This window comes from Coenobita brevimanus, chromosome 21 (assembly GCF_032717465.1).
Source record: "Coenobita brevimanus isolate Jiangsu-jjx chromosome 21, ASM3271746v2, whole genome shotgun sequence".
NCBI lineage: Eukaryota > Metazoa > Arthropoda > Malacostraca > Decapoda > Coenobitidae > Coenobita > Coenobita brevimanus.
Window position 1 is genome coordinate 35,748,996 of NC_136974.1, and position 21,794 is coordinate 35,770,789.

Below are 21,794 nucleotides of genomic sequence, written 5' to 3' on the forward strand. Positions count from 1 at the left end.
GAGAGAGAGAGGAAGGGGTTGATAATGTATAGTTACGTTGTGGTGTGTGGTGAAGGAATTTTGATATGGTGTGGAGGTGGTGATGATGGTGATGATTGCGATTACTGAGGGACCCGTGGTTGTAATAATAATTGTGGTGATGGAGGTGGTGATTGTGGTAGTAATTGTGGTATAGCTGAGGTAGTTATTATGGTGTTTACTGTGGTATGTAATTATTGTGGTACACGTAATGATTGTAGTGGTATTAGTAACTGTTGTCATTAAGATGCTAATTGTGGTGATGGTTGTGACTGTTGTGGTAATTGTAATGGTAACTGTGGTGGGGGAGGTGGTGTTTGTGGTGCTTGATGAAGCATTTATGTGGATGTGGTAAATGTTATAGATAAGGTTGTGATTGTGGTGGTGGTGGTAAATCTTGTAGTTAAGGTAGTAATAAGGTGGTAATCGTGGTGGCGATTGTGATAACTGTGGTAGGACTTATGATAATTATTGTGGTATGTGTGGTAGTGATTGTGGTGGTTTTGGTAATTGTGGTGGCGCCGGCAGGGGAAGGAGTGACCCCCTACCACTACCCCCCCCAGTAACAGAGGAGGGAGGGGAGGAGAGGGAGCGTGATTGCTATACCAGAGGAACCCCTGTCATGTGCTTCCCCTCCTCCTTCCCTCCCCTTTCTTCTCCCTCCCCTCTCTCCTCCCTCCCCTCTCTCCTCCCTCCCCTTCTCCCCCCTTCCCTACTCTCATTCTTTCCATTCTCTTCCCTCCCTTCCCTCATACTTTCCCCTCTCTCTGCCCTCCTTATCTCCTTCTCCTCTCTTCTCCCCTTCCCTCCCCTCCTCTATCTCCCCCAATAATTGTCAAAACTACTTCTGTTCTTTGTCCTGCCCTGCCCTGCCCTGCCCTGCTTTGCTCACTTTACCGTACCCAACTCTACCTTACCCTACACTACCCTACCCTGTCCCATCCTATCATGCCCTGTCCTGCCGTGCCCTGCCCTGCCCTGCCCAGCCCTGCCCTTCCCAGCCTCGCCATATCCTACCCTACATCACGTACCCTGACCTTCCTTACATACCCTCGCCTACTCCATTCTTTCCTTTCCTTTCCTACCCTACCCTGTCCTACCCTACCCTACCCTACCCTACCCTAGCCCACCCTTGCCGTCCTGCCTACCCTACCTTACCCCAACCCCTGCCCTGCCCTGCCCTGTGTTGCTTTACGATACCCTACCATACCATACCCTACCTTACCCTACCCTACCCCACCCCACCCCTCCCATGCCCCGCTCTGCTCTTCCCTACACTTCCTTACCCTACTCAACTCTACACTACCTTACCCTTCCCTGTCCTTTCGTATCCTGCCCTACCCTGCCTTGCCCTGCCCTGCTGTGCCCTGCATTTCTGTGCCCTGCCCTGACCCATTTTGTCCTGCCCTGTCCTGCTGTCCATCTCTTCCCTTCCCTCATCACTTTCCCTCACCCGGGCCACTGACCTCTCTCTCACTCTCTCACTCCCTATCTCTCACTCACGCACTCCCTCCCTCTTTCTCTTTCTCACTCCCTTTCGCTGTCTCTCCCTCTCACTCTCTCTCTTACTCCCTTCTCTTAATTTCAAGTTCTCTGCAATATTTTTTCTGCACACTGACATTCTCTCTCTCTCTCTCTCTCTCTCTCTCTCTCTCTCTATCTATCTATCTATCTATCTATCTATCTATCTATCTCTTTATCATTTTTTCTGAGCATTATTTTGAGCATTTTTTGACACCAGATAATGTTTTTGAGAATACATATCATATTTTCCTAATCCTCCCTGTTTATGTATCTTTTTCCGTGTATTAACTTTTGATTTATTTTTAAGTATATCTATTTTTTGAGAGTAGATGCTATGTAATATTTTTTTTTACCCCTGTCTGATTATGCTTCTCAGAGGATTTATTGTGTTATATTTCTTTTCACCGTGTATATTAGAGTAGCCTATATATTTGTTTTTGGAGATGGAGAGTGAGAGACTAACGAGGAGAGTCTGCTGTATGTGAGTGAGGTGGAGAGAGGGAGAGGGAAGGGGGGGACCGAGAATGAGATGGTGGGATGGAGTGGAGAGGTATACGAGAGAGGGGGGTGTAAGTTAGGGGGACGGTAACGAAATGACAGGGGACAGGGCTACATGGAGGCGCTTTGTTTGTGGCCACCCGATATGGGATAAGACGTCTGGCTATAGATAGGTGGATAGACAGATAGACACCTTAAATATCTTTCGCCTCATCCCTTTTTATACGTTTAACTGCATTTATTTGGCCATTATTGAGAATTAAATGTAATAAATATGTTTCTTCTCTTTGTAAACACTCTTCTCCTTCTTCCCTACAGATGCACCCCGCCGGCCTGTGTGAGAAGCTACGCACAGATGGCCTCGACTATGAGTTTGGATGGGTGGGGTTTGTTAGGCCCGACCCAGTGCCTAACCTGCCCAAGCCCTGCCGCTCCGTGTATGAGATGGTGAGTAGCAGGGATGAGGGTGGTGATGGGTGGGGGAGGAGGAGGATGGTGGTGGTGATGGGTGGGGGAGGACGAGGATGGTGGTGGTGATGGTGGAGATAATGATGACGGTGGGGGTAGTGATATTAACGGTGGTGGTGATGGCGATGGCAATGATGATGGTGATTATGATGGTGCAGTGATGTTGGCGATAATGATGATAGTGATGATGATGATGATAATTGTTTGCTGACTTCTGTTAATTTTCTGAGCGTCCGCCTGAAAACTCTTTAGCAGTACCAGGGATCGAGCCTACTAGTGTACCAGGAGCACAACCCAAACATAAGGCTAGTACCAAACCGACCGAGCCACCGAGGATCATATTCTAAGTGGCATTTATGAATTCGTAATACCTCTGCTTTAGCGACTTATCCTGTACAATAAACCTCCGTACCCTCTTGCAGCCTGCGTTATATATGCAAAAAAAATCGACATGAAAAGAATATAAATATATAAGAAAAGTTTAATATATCTGTCTGTTTATCTCTCTGTCTGTCAATCTAAGTATCGATCGCCAGACGCCTAAATCCCATAAGGGGTGGCCACAAACAAATCGTCTCACCGTCGCCTTCCCTCTCATTTGGCTACCCTACCTCCAGCTCTCACACACACCTTTTTCGTCTCTCCCAACTGCGTCCCTCCATTTCATCCTTGGTCGTCCTCTTCTCCTCCATAAATAAATCGCTCATTAAGAAGTGCTAAGAATGCAGCAATAATTTGCCACTCAGTTCATTCATAACATTCCTCCCTCTACCAACCCTTTTACACACACACACACACACACACACACACACACACACACACACACACACACACACACACACACACACACACACACACACACACACACACACACACACACACACACACACACACACACACACACACACACAGGGTAGGAGGGAAAAACACACGTTACAAGGACAGGGTCGGACAGAAGGACAAAACAGAGAAAAACAGAATCCTTAATGATACAGTAGAAAGACGTGTGTGTGTGTGTGTGTGTGTGTGTGTGTGTGTGTGTGTGTGTGTGTGTCCGTAACTTCTAAGTGGAAAGAGTTAGAGGCCTGAAACTTTACACACATATCACCCGGGTTTCAAGGCTACACACTTTAAGAAAATGTGCACCTGAATGTGCATCCTCCTTCCCCTCCCCCCCCTCTCTCTCTCTCTCTCTCTCTCTCTCTCTCTCATTGATTCCAGAACCGGTCAGACTCCTAGACAAAGTTCGTTTTTCCCTTTTTCCCGTTCGTCCTGCATTGTAATTCAAGACCTGGATATAACATTGACCACTGTTTTTTTTATTTTTTATTCTAGGAGAAGATTGAGACTTTGAAAAAATTGATTATCTGCCTCTATCTCTCTCGTGTGTTGGATAGGCATTAATTTAGCTTTTTCCTTCTTTGATTTTTTGCATATTCCTCGTTTCTTTTTCTGTTCCACCCTTCGTTTTTTCTTTTTCTTTTTTTTTCGATTTCCGTCCTCCCATTTCGTGCCCCCTTCCATCTCTCTTCCATCTCCCTCTCCTTTTCTCTCTCCCTTCCACTCCTGTCCTTTCCCCCCTAACTTCCTGTGCCTTTTACCCCCTTCTTCCCCCTTGCTTCCCTCCTCCCATTGCTCCTTACCTTCTTTCCTTTAACCTCACCCTTTCCTTCTGTCCTCTCCCTTCTACCCCTACCTCTTTTCCCCTATCCTATGTCCCTCTCTTTCTAACCCTGCCCAATCTACTCTCCCTCCTGTCGCCCTGCCCTCATGCTCCCATCCTCCTCCCTCGCTCCTTTCATTTCTCTTCCCCCTCTCCCTGCCCTCCTCTTTTCTTTCACTTTCCTACCCTAGCTCCCTTCCTTTCTCTCCTTTTCTCATTCTTCCCCTGCCGCTTCCCTCACCCTTCCACATATCCACCCCTTCCTCTCAATTCCTCCCTCTTTCTTAACCCTTCCTCTACCCTTTCCCACTCACACCTCCCTACCCATTCCTTCTCCATACTCCCCCCTCCCTTCCTCCCCTGTCCCTCACCCTTCCTGTATCCCTTCCCCCTCCTTGCCACTCCCCTACTCTTTCCCCTTCCCTCTCCCTTTCCCTGCATTCTCTCTCTCTCTTCCCTCACCCTTCCCTCTCCTTCCTCGCCTTTCATCTCCCCAGCTCTGCCCTTCTCTCCCCTTACGCCACTGCCCCTCCCCTCCCCCGTGTCAAAGGGCGTGTGGTGGCCGTAAACACTGAGAGGGCTATATTGAGGGTTATTTTGGTGGGTCTATGAGTCGAATCCCCTCACCTATACTCCCCTCTGTCCCCTCCCTCTCTCCATCCCGTCCTCTCTCCTACCTCTCCCTCTCCCTCCCTCCTTCCCTCTCCCCTCACCTTCCCTCCCTACATACTTCCTGCCTTCTCCCTCCCTCCCTTCCCATTACTCCTCCCCTTTATCCCCTCCCTCCTTCGCTCCTTTCCTCCTTTCCTCTCTTCCTCCCAGCCTCTACCCTCTCGCTTCCTCCCACAGCCTCACCCCTCACCCCCTTCTCCTTCACATCCTACCCCTCCCCTGTGTTCCTCCCTCTTTTCTCCCCCACCCCCGCTCATTTATACCGTTCCCCCACCTTCCCCTTTCCTCCTCCCCTCACTCTTCCCCTCCCACTGGTTGCCCTTGCCCTCTGACCTTCCTCTCCCCTCACCTTCCTTTCCCTCACCTGTCCCCTCTTCTCCCAGCCTCACCTGAAGGGAGCCAGTGAGGAGAGAAGAGTTGATGAGACGAAATCCCTCCTCAACTCCAACTTATTTGCAGTAGTTATTTAGCCCCAGGTTCGTGTGAAAGTGAACCCAGTGGACTGCAGGCCGAAGCTCTCCCCTTCCTGCAGTCCACCATCCTCCTTTCGGTGGATGTGGAGAATGTTGAGGGACGCTTGTATAACCGTGCAGTGGAGCCGCGCGGTTATATCAGTGCCACCACGTGAAGGCGGCTCTCTCCATCACTCCAAACTTACAATAAAAGGGCTGCTTGTGATCAGTTTTATATGAGAGCTTTATTTCTTACATAGGTAAATAAAGGCCTTGTATAATAGTAAATAAGATGAAATAAAGGACGAAGTTGGTTCAGCACACCTATATCTATCTGTCTTTATATCTATCTGTCGGTGTGTCCCTCATTTTCTCTCTCTATCTCTCTATGTATTTGAGTTATCTATATCTGTCTATCTCTCTACGTCTCACTTGCTGTCTTACTCATTCATCTTGTCTCAGCCTCACTCCCTGTCACATTCTTTCACGCACTCTAACTCACTCTCACTCACCATCACTCACTCTCGCTGTTTCAGCCTCACACACTCCCACTCTCCCCCTCTCACTCCCTCTCTCATCCTGGCCCTCATGCAAGCACTTGAACGCCGATGAATGCCGCGCTTGAGTGTCACGGTTCCTGCAACACACACACACACACACACACACACACACACACACACACACACACACACACACACACACACACACACACACACACACACACACACACACACACACACACACACACACACACACACACACACACACACACACACACACACACACACACACCTTTAGGCAACTTGACCAGAGAAAGGAGAAAACTAGATAAAAAAAACAGAGGTGAGGCGTAATTATTCCAAACCATTGCTCATGATAAGTATTTGGCCATAAATTTACGTATATAGTTATCAAATTCAAAGTTACTAATTCATAGAGAGGGTGAGTTTCAATATTTTGCTATTCTATCTACAGCCAAACGATTATATTGATTCTAATTTGGCTAAAGAAGATATATTTTGCATTTTAAAGATCTCCTGCTACCAGTCTTTCAAACGCAGTGTGTCCAGGCATCTCGAAATGAACGGGTCTTGAATTTGGCTGTCTGTCGTCTTTTGTTTTTTTCTTGGAGGGAGTAATCCTGTGAGCTTCTGGCCTTTGTTTCTTTCTTCCTTGAATTTAAAAAAAAAATCACCACATCTGCCTGATCGTTTTAACCACCTTTGGGTTTAACATGGCCGAATAAATCCTGAATGTTTATATAAATCACACCTGTTATTATGTATCTTATGAGCCAGTGGTAAATTGTTTAATGGTGGGGAGCATGGTGGCTGGGGGATCGTGTGTGTGTGTGTGTGTGTGTGTGTGTGTGTCGCCATGTATTTGTGCGTGCGTTTCCTATTTTGCGTGAGTTTGTGTGTGTTTCCAGTGTTTTTTTGTTCATAAGGCTATTTTACGTTGACGAGTGTGTTTGCGTAGGTGCGGTGCAGCTGTGTACGATCCTGTTTATGTGTTTGCATAGATGGGTCAAGTGTGTTTGCAGCTGAGAGGGAAATAGAAGTTACATAGAAGTTACATAGATGCACAGACCTTGCGAATTTCGTGGTTCTAGAGAATCTGTTGAATAATAGTACTTATATCATAAAAAGAAATAAGAAAAGGATAGTTCATTACGGAGAGAGAGAGAGAGAGAGAGAGAGAGAGAGAGAGAGAGAGAGAGAAAGGTGACAGGACAAAAAAATGCTTCAAAGTGAGAGATCTGAGAGAGAGAGAGAGAGAGAGGGGGGGGGGTTCAAAGGGAGAGTGGCGTAAGGGGTTAAATATACGTCTGTGTGAGTGAGTATCGGTGGCGTATCATGTACTAAGATTTATGGGGAGGGGTGTAAGTGCCGATCAGACTGGTAGATAAAGTTTGTTTCCCTAATTTTCCTCTCTTGTCCTTGCTCAGACACCCGTGAAACTGGGGACCTGGGGTGTAAATTCGATGGTTTCAGTTCGTTCCGGTCAGACTGTTGGATAAAGGTAGTTTCTTTAGTGTTCTTTCCTTTGTCCATATTCGGCCTTGATTAAGCCCTTCAGAGAGAGATTTTTTTTTTTCGTAAGCTGAGTAAAATCGTCTGGAGGTAACACACACACACACACACACACACACACACACACACACACACACACACACACACACACACACACACACACACACACACACACACACACACACACACACACACACACACACACACACACACACACAGATCAGTAGTTTACATTCGTGCGATTCTTGTTCTCGCTGTTCCTTAATATGTCTGATCTTCCAATTTTCAACACACCCTGCCTCACTGTGTCTCTCTCTCTGCCTCACCCTGTCTCACTCTGCCTCACCGTGCCTCACCCAGCCTCAACATCCCTAACCCTGCATCATTTCCTACCCCTGCCACACTTTGTAAGGATGTTCCTGCCTTATCCTCACCCTACTTCAATTTCCTTCACCCTGTCTCACCCTGTTTCACCCTGTATGGCTGTCTCTCCCTTCTCCTCACTCTGCCTCACCCAGTCTCACTCTTTATTACTCTCTCTGCCATTTTTCATTTATTTCACCCTATGTTACTGTTACTGTCTTGATCTTCTTATAATTCATGCCTAGACTAGCTCCAGTAGACGCCTCACGCTGCCTCATCCTGCCTAACCCCGCCTTATCCTGCCTCGCCCTGCCTCTCGTTCTGCTCTTTCGCTTTCTTACACTTTATGGCAACGTTTATGGCCGTGTGCGGGTGTGTATTTGTGTGAATGTGCGTACAGCTTGTGTGTGTGTGTGTGTGTGTGTGTGTGTGTGTGTGTGTGTGTGTGTAAATTAGAGACGATAATATATACGTTACGTGTGGATGTGTTTACATTTATTAGGTTATGTATGCATGTATGTATGTATGACTATATGTACGAGTATTGCTGTATATGTGAAAAATACATACACATGCATGAATCTGCGTCTCTTCACTTAAAATAAAACCATCCACGTCTGTAAGAGAGAGAGAGAGAGGGGGGGCGTGTGCGTGGGAGTTTGTGTCTATGTATAGATGTGTAATGTGTATGAATAGATCCATTCTAGTATATCTGAATGTACGAGAGAGAGAGAGAGAGAGAGAGAGAGAGAGAGAGAGAGAGAGAGAGAGTGAATCGAAGAAGAGAAATGAATATCCAACCATCTCTCGCCTAGCCCCGCATCCTGTGAGGGGGGCCTCGATAATAAGGTACTAGCAAAAATGAACGACTCTTTTCACCATAACTTGGCCTAGATTTTCGTCCTTTTGCAACATATATTAATGCTAGAAAAACACCAGTACTACGGCTCTTCATCATTCCCATAGCTCTTCCTCGTGACTAGCATCGTATTCTATTCTTAATATATTTTCAAAACTCAGTATGCAAGACAGAGATGTGGGAATTTTAGGTCAAGTTAAAGTGAAAAGAGTAAAATGATGTCCTCGGCCAGAAGGGGTTAAGTCGCCATTAAAAGTCACATGTATAAAGACTGACAGGTATATGACAGGTGTTTAAAAGAATCTAGAGTATACATAAGCTTGAATATTTATTTCCATACAGGTGTTTTTTGGTATATGGCAGGTGTCTTTATGCATACCTGATCCTAGAGGTGGGGTGGGTCAGGCAGGGTTGAGAAAGAGAGGGGGTGAGCCAGATCAAGGCTGAAGCAGGCAGGCTGAGGATAAAGGGAGGGGGTGAGGCAGGCAGGCAGGAGGTAGGAAGGCATGAACGAGGGAGGCAGGAGTGAGGCAGGATGTGGGGAGGCAGGTGGCTGATTGAAGAGTGATTACAGAGCGGTGTATTGCCTAACTCTTGTCTCTGTCTGTTGCTTTAGCGCTCTCTCTCTCTCTCTCTCTCTCTCTCTCTCTCTCTCTCTCTCTCTCTCTCTCTCTCTCTCTCTCTCTTTCTCTCTCTCTCTCTCTCTGCATATCTGTTACTTCATCTATTTGGCTATCTACCTATAATATGTGTTTCTCTGTTAGTTTCTCTGCCTGCCTTCTTGATAGTCTCTGTCTTTATTTATCTATCTTTCCTTCAGCTCTGTCAGTCATTGTCTTCCTGTCTGCCTGTCTGTCTCATTGTTATTCTGTCTGCCTGTCTGTCTGTCTGTCGTAGTTGCTTCTCTGCTTAGCCTTTGTATATCCTTGTCACTCTCTCTGTTAGTCTCTTTGGCTGCATGTCTGTCAGTCCTGTCTTCATCTGTCAGTCTGTCTGTCTCCCTGTCTCCCACTATCTGCCTATCTGTCTGTCTGTCTGTCTGTATGTCTGTCTGTCTGTCTCTATCTCTTTCTCTTATTAGTCTTTAATGTTACTCTTGGGTAATACTACTTTGTGTGTGTGTGTGTGTGTGTGTGTGTGTGTGTGTGTGTGTGTGTGTGTGTGTGTGTGTTTGCCGTACATATTTATATTTATTTATATTTTATTACCTTTTTTTTTGTGTTGCATCGAACTGACTCAGGCTAATGATGATGATGATGATGATGATGATGATGGATTATTATTATTATTATTATTATTATTATTAATTAATTAATTTATTTATTTATTTACATCTCATTCCCTGGGCGACAACTAGATCTTCGTGTATAGCCTTCTTTACCTTAGTATATTCGGTACCTACAACTGAAATTAGGGACCTTGATGTATACGTTATCGGTTGTGTGTTGTATTGAGGGCGAGTGTTTTCGTGCTATCCTTGTCAGATCTTCCTGTTCCCAAATCAGCCAATCATGTTAGGGAATGCGATGGTATCTCTGTTTTTACGATTATTATATTTGTACATTCTTTACTCTGTGATCTGGACATGAGATAGGGAGCCCGTTTTCGAAGTCCAGTACGTCACTCACACGCTAACAGATAACGTCACACGCACACACACATACATGCATACTATACACAGTTACACACACATACGTCTACACTAAAATACCGGTGCATTCGCCCAGTAAATATATTCACACACACACACACACACACACACACACACACACACACACACACACACACACACACACACACACACACACACACACACACACACACACACACACACACACACACACACACACACACACGCAATTATCACCTTGGTCTTTGAGGTCGCTAGTTCACTGTGTCGTAACCCCGTCAACCTGAGGAAGTGTGTGTGTGTGTGTGTGTGTGTGTGTGTGTGTGTGTGTGTGTGTGTGTGTGTGTGTGTGTGTGTGTGTGTGTGTGTGTGTGTGTGTGTGTGTGTGTGTGTGTGTAACGGCTGTGCTTTTATCGTGTGTGAAAGATAAAACCCAACTGTATATATCTGCTTGTATCATCAGCGGGTAGGTGTATAGGGACACGTGTGTGGGGGGGCGGATTTTGGTGGGTAAGCAGGTATGTGTGTGGGAGCGGAGAGGAGGGGTAATTGGGTGTGTTGGGAGGTGTGTGTGTGTGTGTGTGTGTGTGTGTGTGTACATTATATATATATATATATAATATTCATCTCTGTATCTCTAAATTAATATATATATATACTGTATATATATATATATATATATATATATATATATATATATATATATATATATATATATATATATATATAATATTCATCTCTGTATCTCTAAATATATATATATATATATATATATATATATATATATATATATATATACATATCGGATGGGTGGGGAGGTATGTGGGGTATGTGTGTGAGACAGGTGCGTGGGGACAGGCGTGTGGGGGCAGATGCGACAAGGATATGTGTATATCTGATGGATGGACACACTGCACAGGTGTGGGCAGCGTGTGGATGAATGCAGGTGCTTCATTAAGTGGGAAGAGGCGGTCCTTTTTGATATCCTTAACCTGAGTGGTTAAGTGTTTTGGGTTTTATTACATTTTTCCTGGGCAGGTTTATTTTTGTCTTTTATTTATTATTTATATATATATTTACTTATTTCCGTTGCACCGTCCTTGTCACAGCCTTTCCCTATCCCACCCTTCCAGTTACAGACATCCTATGTTACATAAACTTAGAGATAAATATGTTAACATAGTGAAAGATGTTTATTCTGAAAATGGAAAAGTTTCGGCAGTATCTGGAGATGAAGAGGGTCTAGGTCAGGTCGAACCTGCTATATCTCCTGCAGAAACAGCTCTTCTTTGTGTGGCTGTGTTTCTTCCGCTTGAACAATTCATGGCATGTGAAATCAAGGTAAATATTCGCTGTTATAAAATATTTCGGTAACATTCTCTGTCGCACTCTCAGTCGCACCCTCCGTCAGATTTCACCATTAAGCTTACTGTCACACCGTCTCTCTCTCTCTCTCTCTCTCTCTCTCTCTCTCTCTCTCTCTCTCTCTCTCTCTCTCTCTCTCATTCTTCTCTGTGTCCCACCCACCAATCGCTATGTCACACAAAACCACTGAAGTTGTCTCTCTTTGCTCTCTGAAGTGTCTCTGTCTTTGATCTTTGGCTCATATCTACCACCTACCCCTCCCCCACCTACCCATCCACCCACCTACCCACCCACCCACTGCCTCGACTGTACCCACCCACCTTTTCCTACCCTTCTACCCTACGTCCACCCACCCATCCACCCATATCTACCCACTGCCTCGATTGAACCCACCCACCTACCCCTCCAACACCCACCTACACATCCCCCATCCACTCACATACACCATACTCCTCCCTCATCAGCTCATTTCCACCTCTGTCCCTCCCTCACCCACCCTCCCTGTCCCACTCTTCTCCCACCCATCCACCCTCCCACTCGCCCACACCCACCCTTGAGCCACTCACACATCCACCCATTCATCCACATCTATTCTTTCCCACCCTTCTCCCACCCACCCTACCCATCAAGGCCGCCCACCTCACCGTCTCTTCCCTCACCCATATACTAGTTCTACCCCTTCCGCCGGTCAGACTGTTGGACGAAGTTCGTTTCCCTTTGCCTTTCAATTGGGGACCTGGATATGAATTAGATGGTTGCTGGAGTTGTTCTAGGGGAAGACTGGGACGTAGAAAAAATTGGCTTTGATGACTCGTGCAGTCGATAGGTGTAAATATAAACTTTTTTCACCCTCCACCCAGCCACCTAACCTGTTCATACTATACTCTTACCACTTTAACTTGACCGAAAAAAAATGCTATCTCCTTGTTCAGTGCTGAGGTGTAACAAGAGACTAACACCCACATACCTACACCCACACTCCCACACCCACGCACCCACATCCACACACACACACACACACACACACACACACACACACACACACACACACACACACACACACACACACACCTGATGAGGCAGCGTGTGTATAGCTTAGCTTCTTTGATGTGTCTTTCAGGTACCTACGTATGTCTCCTATGAACCAACTACGTCTCTCTCTCTCTCTCTCTCTCTCTCTCTCTCTCTCTCTCTCTCACACACACACACACACACACACACACACACACACACACACACACACACAGCATTCTTCGTATCTTACTCCCACAATCTTTCTAGGAAGGCAGGGCTCGAACCCAACTAAATCAGCATCAAAGAGAATGGCCGTCTGTGTGTTGTTTCGCTCTCGTCAATTCTCAGCGCTCCAAACACGCTTCCAAACATGTGTATAGACGTGCCTTGCCTTGCTGTGTGAAGGAGGGGGTGCTTGTATGGTGTGTGTGTGTGTGTGTGTGTGTGTGTGTGTGTGTGTGTGTGTGTGTGTGTGTTTTCTGTGTTTCTGTGCCTCTGCCTCTGTGTCTGTCTCTCTGTATAAATATCTTTGCCTTTGTCTTTCTCTTAAATACCTTTGCCCTGCTGTTTATGTATGGGATGCTTTGTAATGTATGGGAAGGATTTTTGTCATCTCTCTCTCTCTCACACACACACACACACACACACACACACACACACACACACACACACACACACACACACACACACACACACACACACACACACACACACACACACACACACACCAGCGACTCCACATTCCATACCTATAAACATACAGGCTTAAATTTGCGAGTGAATTTCGAGTATCATAATATTTGAGAGAGAGAGAGAGAGAGAGAGAGAGAGAGAGCATGAGAGTGGAGTGGCTGGATGGATGAGGGGAGGACGAGATAGAATAAGAGGGGGAGATAAGGTGAGAGATCATGTGAGAGAGAGAGAGAGAGAGAGAGAGAGAGGTTGGGGGGGGTAGTGTGTCGTGAAAAGAGGGATCGTAACTGAGTAGGAACTGACATGTAAGAACTGGGTGGAGAGAGAGAGAGCGAGAGAGAGAGAGAGAGAGAGTCAGCAGCTAAGGAAACTCGCTCCCACCCCAACAACAATAAAGTCTAGCCAGCCATCTCATGCTAGACAGGAAGAGCTGATACATAGACAGGAGAGGGGATAGCGAGACAGCACAGACAGGCATACGGATAAGGAGGAGAGCAGACAGACGGGGAAGACAGATAGACAGCAGATACGCAGACAGGGGATGGGATAGCGAGACAGAGACAGACGGGCACAGAGATAAGAGAAAAGCAGAGAGGAAGACAGAAACGGCAGACGAGACAGACTGGCTGACAGGAAATAGACAGGTAGAGAGGAATACAGAGATAGTGGGTGAGACAGACAGGAAAACAGACAGAGAGAGACAGACAGCAGACAGATCAGACTTCGGACCGACAGAGAGACAGGCATGAGACTAGGTAAACAGACAGGCAGACAGAGAAGCAGCGACGTTAGAGACATTTAGACAGATAAACTGGAAAATAGACAGACAGACAGACAGACAAGTTAACAAGAAAACTGACGCAGACAGTTGACAGCAAAACAGACAGACGGACAAGTAAACAGGAAAAGATACAGAGAGATGAAGCAGTAAAATAGAAAGCAGGCAGACAGACAGGAAAATAGACAGACACAGACAGACAGGAAGGTAATTAGACAGACAGAGAGACAGACAGGAAAATAGACAGAGACAAATATGTAATCAGGAAAAATGAGACAAAGAGGTGAACAGGAAAAATAAGACAGACAGACAAGCAGACAGAAGACAGACACAGACAGATGCAGTAATAGAGACGGACAGACAGAGAGACAGGAAACCAGAGACAGTAGAGAGCAGATGATTATTGTGTTGTTCAGATCAAAAGGAAATAGACAGATACACAAACACGAAACAATCAGAGAGAGACAGACAGACAAACAGATGAAGGAAAAACAGAGACGAATAAGAAAATAAACAAGACAAAGATAAACAGGAAAATTTGTACAACCTCTTATCTCCTTCCCCTCCCCACTATTCCCCCTCCTTTCCCCACCACTCCCCTTCCCTCCCCTCCCTATTACTCCCCCTCTCTTCCTCACCACTGCCCTCCCCTATCTTATCCTACTCTACCCTCCCTTACCCTCCCTGTCCCCTCCCAGCTACTCTACCTCCCCCTCCCCTCCCTTCCCCACCACTTTCCTACTCTCTCCACCATTCCCCCACCCGTCTTCGCCACTCTCTTCTCCCCTCTTCTTCCCTCCCCTTCCCTCCTATCACCTCCTTCCTCAGCATGTACCCACACCAAATTCTTCCTCACCCCCACCCCTGACAGCCTCCTGCCCCTCCCCTTCTGCCCCTCCCCCTCTCTCGTACCCTTCCCCCTTCTCTCCCCTCCCCCCGCAATCCCTCACAGCATCTTCAAAGGGGTAAGCTGTCACCGTGAAGACCCCCCTTCCCCTCCCCCTCCTCTCTCTCTCTCTCTCTCTCTCTCTCTCTCTCTCTCTCTCTCTCTCTCTCTCTCTCTCCCCCATCAAACACCTATCTAATGTTAACTATATTATTGTATTTATATGCTATCATTGTTCATTGATTAGTGTAGTATTGTGTTATCACTTTCTCAACAGTTTAGCATATTCTTCCCTTCATATATTACTTTTATTCACCGTTAAGCATATTCCTCCTTCATATATTGCTATTTATATTATCGACACGACCATAAACATTCAATAAAGTAAACTGTTCACTATCTTAAATATATATTCAAGTTTATGTATGGTCCATCCCTATTTAAGTGACCATTTCAAGGATGTTAAATTTGTTACTGTGGACTTGCAAGTTTGGTGGATGTTTTTCGTGTTTATTTCCTATTTTTGTGTCGTAATGGCTACCTGTTGCTTGTTTTTTTTTTTTTAGGTAAATTTGGAATGCTGTTTACCTGCCCATTTTCTCTCCTTCTACCTTTTACCTTCCCTCCATCAACTCTCGCCTCCTCCACTTCTCTCTTCCCCTCTCATCAACCTTCCCTCCATCAACCCTGCTTTTCTCATCTCCTTTACTTCACGTCTTTCATTCCTTCTCTCTCTTCACTCCCTTCCCCTCTTCTCCTTCCATCTCTCCTCCCTCTCCCCTCCACGCCAACTCCATTCAATTACTTCCTCTTCCTCCTCCTCTTCCCTCCTTTCCTCCAGTCCCTTCTTCCCTCCCCTTCTGTCCTCTCCTCCTTCATTCCTCCCTCTCACCTCTCCTCCTTTCCCTCCCCTCCCTCCTTCTCAGCCTTCCCCTCCCTCTTGTCCTCTTCTCTCCCTTCCTCACTTCTCCTCCCCCCCTCCCCTCCCCTCCCCACCCCTCCCCTCCCCTTTCCTCTTTCCTCCCTCCTCCTTCCCCCCCACTTCCGTTCTCTCCCCCACTCATAACCCAATCGCACTCCAGTAAAAACCCTCTTCACCTCTCTCTCTCTCTCTCTCTCTCTCTCTCAAGATCGTTTAGTATGAGGTAATGTGCAGTTTGTATCTTTATACCTCTCTCTCTCTCTCTCTCTCTCTCGATCACGTAGTATGAGATCTGTGCAGCCTGTATGCACATAACTCTCTCTCTCTCTCTCTCTCTCTCTCTCTCTCTCTCTCGATCACGTAGTATGAGATCTGTGCAGCCTGTATGCACATAACTCTCTCTCTCTCTCTCTCTCCGCGCGCCACCCACACGCCCTCCCCCCCACTTCCGCTCACCCCCACCCCCTAACCCCCCTCCAGCCCCCCCCTTGATGCAGACGATAAAGACTAAGCGGCCTCTTTGAGGGGTCTTTGCCCCCCGTTTATTTTTTTTCATCTTTTTTTCTATACTTTTTTTTTGCAGTCTCCCCCTTCGCTTTTATCTTCTCTTTTTCGGTTTTTCTTGATTTTTTTTGGTGAAGGGGATTCTTTTTTTTTCTTTTTTTTTTTGCGTTAATATAGTCCATTTCTCTCTCTCTCTCTCTCTCTCTCTCTCTCTCTCTCTCTCTCTGTGCTGTTTTTAATGGACAAAAACATATATTTACCTTTATTCTTTTTACTCCCTTTCCATTCATCTTAGTTATTTAATTTGGTTTTGGTGTTTTTGGTAAGCTTTTTTGCAGTGTTTTTTTTTTTTTGTTAAGCTTTTTTGTTACGCATTTTTTTAAAGATTTTTTGTGATTTCTTAAGCTTCCTTGTGATTTTTTTTTTTGTTAAGCTTTTTTTTTTGGTACTGGAAGGAAGTAGAAGGAATGTCATTGTTTTATTCAGATTAGCTTTTATCTCTTTTACTCTCCTTTTTTCAGTTCTCAATTTTTTTTATAAGTGGAGTAAGATTTCCATGTTTTATTTCTTTATTTTCTTTCTCCTCCTTTTACGGCCTCTTGTGTGTTTTTTTTTTGTTTTTCTTTTCGTTTTTTGTTTGTGTATTTTTTTTCCCTTAACACTTTCTCAGTGGTGATTTTTTTTCATCCTGTATGTGCGATCTCCAGACGATTTTACGCAGCATAGAATTTTCGAATTAGAGGAATTTAATATAGCCTTCGTGTGTGTGTGTGTGTGTGTGTGTGTGTGTGTGTGTGTGTGTGTGTGTGTGGAGAGAGAGATGGGGGTGACTCTCGTGTTCTGTGTTTGGCTGTGATCATGGAGTGGTAGTTGTGGTTGATGGTGGTGGTGTTAATGTTGTGGTTGTTGTGGTAGTAGGGTAGGCGTTGTAGTTGTGGTCGTTGTGGTGGTGGTGCTAGTTAGTTGTGGTTGTTGTGGTGGAAGATGTGGCAGTTAAGTGGTAGTAGCGGTGTTTTTGTGGTTGTGGTAGTTTAGTGCTGGTTTTGGCGGTGGTAGGACGTTGTTGAGGTTGATGTTGGTAATGGAGGTAGTGCTGTAGTAGTGGTTGTAGTAGTAGTAGTAGTAGTAGTGGTAGTCGTGGTGGTAGTAGTAGTAGTAGTAGTAGTAGTAGTTAACCCTTTTTATTTGTGTTACCTTTCCATGTGGATATTTTAAATGGTCATGCTGAGTTTTGGGTTGTTATTGCCAAGTTTGAGAGCGAGAGAGAGAGAGAGAGAGAGAGAGAGAGAGAGAGAGAGAGAGAGAGAACCCCTGAACATGCACTTTCCCTACTAAACCCTCTTCTCTGACTCTAGTACCTTGTATATGTTTATTTATCTGCTCCCCCATCCACTCCCCTCCACCTCCCTCTCTCTCCCTCACACCTTCCCTCACCTCCCTTACTCTCCTACATACCCCTTCTCGCACCCACTCTTCACCCTCCTCATCCTCACCCGGCCCACCCACACCCCCATCCCACTGACTCCCACCTACACCCGCAATCCACGTAAATCCCTTCACCTTGTCTCCATTTACACCTTTCCCACACACACCCACACCTACACTTACTCACACCCCTCACCTCACCCCAACGTCTCCCACACCCCAATCATCTTCACTCTCATTCACCTTTTCTTTCTCCCTCACCCCACCCTGCTTCCCCCAACCTTCCCACACCCACACCCTCGCCTCCCCACCTCCCCTCTCGCTTACCCACACTCCTCTCCTTCCCCTTAAGCCTACTTCCCCTCTCTTATCAGTTTTTTCCCTTCCTTACCCATACCCACCTCTTCAAACTCCTCCTTCCCTTCCCTTCCCTTTTCCCCTTCTTTCACTTCCCTTTCCCCCCCTCTCTCCCTTCCCCTTTCCCCTCTCTCCCTTTGCTTTTCCCCTCTTTCCCTCCCTCATCAAGCCCATCTCCATCCTCTCATCCATCCACGCATCCCCTCTCCTCTCTCTTTCTTCCCTCTCTTCTACCCACCTTCTCCCTTACTCCTCCCCATCCTCGCCCTCTTTTCTCCCCGCCCCTCCCCCTCCCTTCTCCCCACACCCCCACCCACTGCCACCTCATACACGTACGAAAAACCAAATGCCGATCTTTTACGAAACGGGATACAAATATATCTGATAAATGTGCTGTGCGTCTTTGTTCTTTGTGAAAATTACCATATAGTTTCAGTTGTTTTTATTTTTTGATATGACTTATTGAAAGATTTATCGATCATCTACCTTAATTAAGTACATATACATACATTCATACACACAGTCATGTGTATAAACATGCGTACTGTCAGACATAAAGACATGAGTAGATACATACATACATCCACCCTGCCGGACATAAGCACACACACACACACACACACACACACACACACACACACACACACACACACACACACACACACACACACACACACACACACACACACACACACACACACACACACACACACACACACACACACACACACACACACACACACACACACACACACACACACACACCCTAGACAGCACAGGTGCAGCAAAAATCTGATGAGAGATAGACCACTGTGTTATTATCTCTCTCTGTCTCTCTCTCTCTCTCTCTCTCTCTCTCTCTCTGTCACATCCCATATTTGCTGACTCACGATGACTCAGCACATCATCTCGTGGTTTGCTGCTCTAATCTTATGTGGATGATTGGGGGGGGGGGACTGGCTAGGAGGGGAGGGAAGTGAGGGGATTGGGGAGGGGAAAGGGAGGAAAGGGGAAAGGCAGAAAGAAGAAGGGATAGGGAAGGAATTAGTGCTCCAGGGGCACATTGGTTTACACACACACACACACACACACACACACACACAGAAAGAGAGAGAGAGAGAGAGAGAGAGAGAGAGAGAGAGAGAGAGAGAGAGCAACACTAAGTAATATCATGGTGAAGCTAATTATTTGGCCAGTAAATAATGTACCAATTAATGCACTGAAAATTATACATTAAGCTATTATATAACCCTTACTTTAGTGTTGTTGTAGTACCATCGTAATATTTGTTATTGGCATTTATACTTTGACTTTTTTCCCTTATTTTAAGACGCTCCCGTGATTGTGTTTTTTGTGCTGTATGTCTAGCCATTTCTACTACCCTTACTTCCCTCTTCTTTTCTCTCCTGTCTCCTGTCTCAGTCTTCCCCTCCCTCTCTCTCCTCCCTTCCGTCCCCCTCCTGTCACATTCTGCCCCTCCCTCCTTCTCTCCATTTCTCATCCCTTGTTTCAGTCTACCCCTCCTTCCCCCTTTTTAACTTTGTGTCCCGTCCTGTCTCAGTCTTCTCCTCGCCTTTCTTCCCTTCAGTTTCCTCCTGTGTCAGTTTGTCCCTCCGTCTCTCCCCTTTCCCCTTCCCTCGCATCTCAATCTACCCCTCCTCATCTCTTCATCCCTCCCCTCCCGTCTCGGTCCTCCTCTCCCCATCCCCCACCTGACGTCCCCACAAGCATTTACCGATCCCTCTTAACAGGGTATATCCTCCCACTCAGCTGCCACCCCACATTCCTTGCTCTGGACCTGGCTGCTGTTGTAGTGCAATATTGGTTGAAATACAGTGGTCTAGAGGGGTAAGGCGCTCAAATCGGGTTTGACTCATAAGAGTTTAAATCCAAGGGTTGGTTGGGGCTTTTACTAGCATAATCCCAGGCAGGGGTCGCCGGCTGGTCAGTCCTAAAAAAAATCTGGACTGAATAACCTAGCCCTGGATCCCTACTCTTCCATTGGAAAAGTCTGCATAATAATCCCTTAGATCCGGTGACGTTTTGATTTATTCCTCCTACCTCAGAGCTATTTTATTCATCTTTTGGGAAACCTATTGTAAATAAGGGGTAATGAAAGGAATTTTATGTAGACCCCCCAGTTCAAAAAAGATGCACCAAAATTAAGTACTGTTGCCTGAAGTTTGCAAGAATATAATAAAAAAAAAATACGTCGTTGGATTCAGAAAGTTAACGCTTATATTCCTGAATCTTCATTACACAAAGATTTATTCCACCCAGACCCATTGTAACAGACCAAGTGTGTGTGTGTGTGTGTGTGTGTGTGTGTGTGTGTGTGTGTGTGTGTGTGTGTGTGTGTGTGTGTGTGTGTGTGTGTGTGTGTCTGAGAGAGAGAGAGAGAGAGAGAGAGAGAGAGAGAGACGGGGGGTGAGGAAGCTTTTTTTTTTTACCTTGTTTGTGAGACCGTCGCGTGCTTAGTTTCCTCTTCCTCTTCCTGATCTTCATGGAGAAAACTTTGGCTTTGAACATCACCACGTCCGTACTTACCACCCAACAACTCACCTTCCTCCGATACGAATACATAAAGGTCAAAATTGTGTGTCGTTTTATTTAGCGTAGACTCAGGTGTTTTTGGGCAACGAGATTAGATCGCCCCTACGACCGAAGGACATAAGGGCGAAAGTCAGGTGTGCGTTGGTGTGGCGGCGAGATGAAAGGGTTTAGCACAGGTGTAGACAAGTGTAGTGTGAGGGAGAAAAAAGTAGTGAGAGAGAGAGAGAGAGAGAGAGAGGCAGACAGACAGACAGACAGAGGAAGTGACGTGTTGGAGGAGAGGGTTAATGAGGAGAGAGAGAGAGAGAGAGAGAGAGAGAGAGAGAGAGGCAGACAGACAGACAGACAGACAGAGGAAGTGGCGTGTTGGAGGAGAGGGTTAATGAGGAGAGAGAGAGAGAGAGAGAGAGGAAGGGGTTGAGGTAGGAGGGGTCAGTACCAGGAATGTTTGGCGGCGAGTTCTTTGATGCGTGTATAAGAGAGAGAGAGAGAGAGAGAGAGAGAGACAGACAGACAGACAGACAGACAGACAGAGACAATGTACGAATGAGGGTATGATATCTGTATGATGTATGTATGTACTGCATGTGTGCGTTAGATTATACGTATGTCTGATGTATGTGAATGTGTTTGCATGTAGGTATTCTCTCTCTCTCTCTCTCTCTCTCTGGACATTTCACACCCACTCACATCCTGTCTCACTTCCTCACACTCTCTCACTCCTTAGATACTCTCCTTTCACACTGACTCAAGCTCTCACACCCCCTTACGTCGTCTCTCACACTCGCTTAATGCGACTTCTCTCTCTCTCTCTCTCTCTCTCTCTCTCTCTCTCTCTGTAGAAATAATACGGGAACAGACACGACCCAACAGTACACGCGAGAAGATAAGGGTTTGTTTACATCTGATCAGCTGTTGTGGGCGTGGCCTTGGACAACCAATCACGGGGAAGGATGATAACCGGGGCGCGCTGTGATTGGTTCAAGGTAGAGGCAGTACTAGGACCGACTTCCAGTATTCTACATGTTTAGTTCGATAATACAGTAATTTAGATTTTGTATCTTGCTTTCCCAAGTGTTTATCACCGCTTAGGAGATTATTTTGAATTTATTGAGTT

At 46.0% G+C, this 21,794-nt stretch overlaps 1 protein-coding gene across 1 annotated transcript in view; it reads left to right on the top strand.

Annotated features, from left to right (window-relative positions):
• The window catches only part of LOC145392208 (uncharacterized), a 119,907-nt gene that overhangs the window by 52,026 nt on the left and 46,087 nt on the right, over window positions 1-21,794 (top strand). Inside the window, exon 2 of the mRNA XM_080266660.1 lies at window positions 2,359-2,487. Coding sequence (XP_080122786.1) covers window positions 2,359-2,487 — 129 coding nt within the window. The remainder of the gene's footprint in view (window positions 1-2,358; window positions 2,488-21,794) is intronic.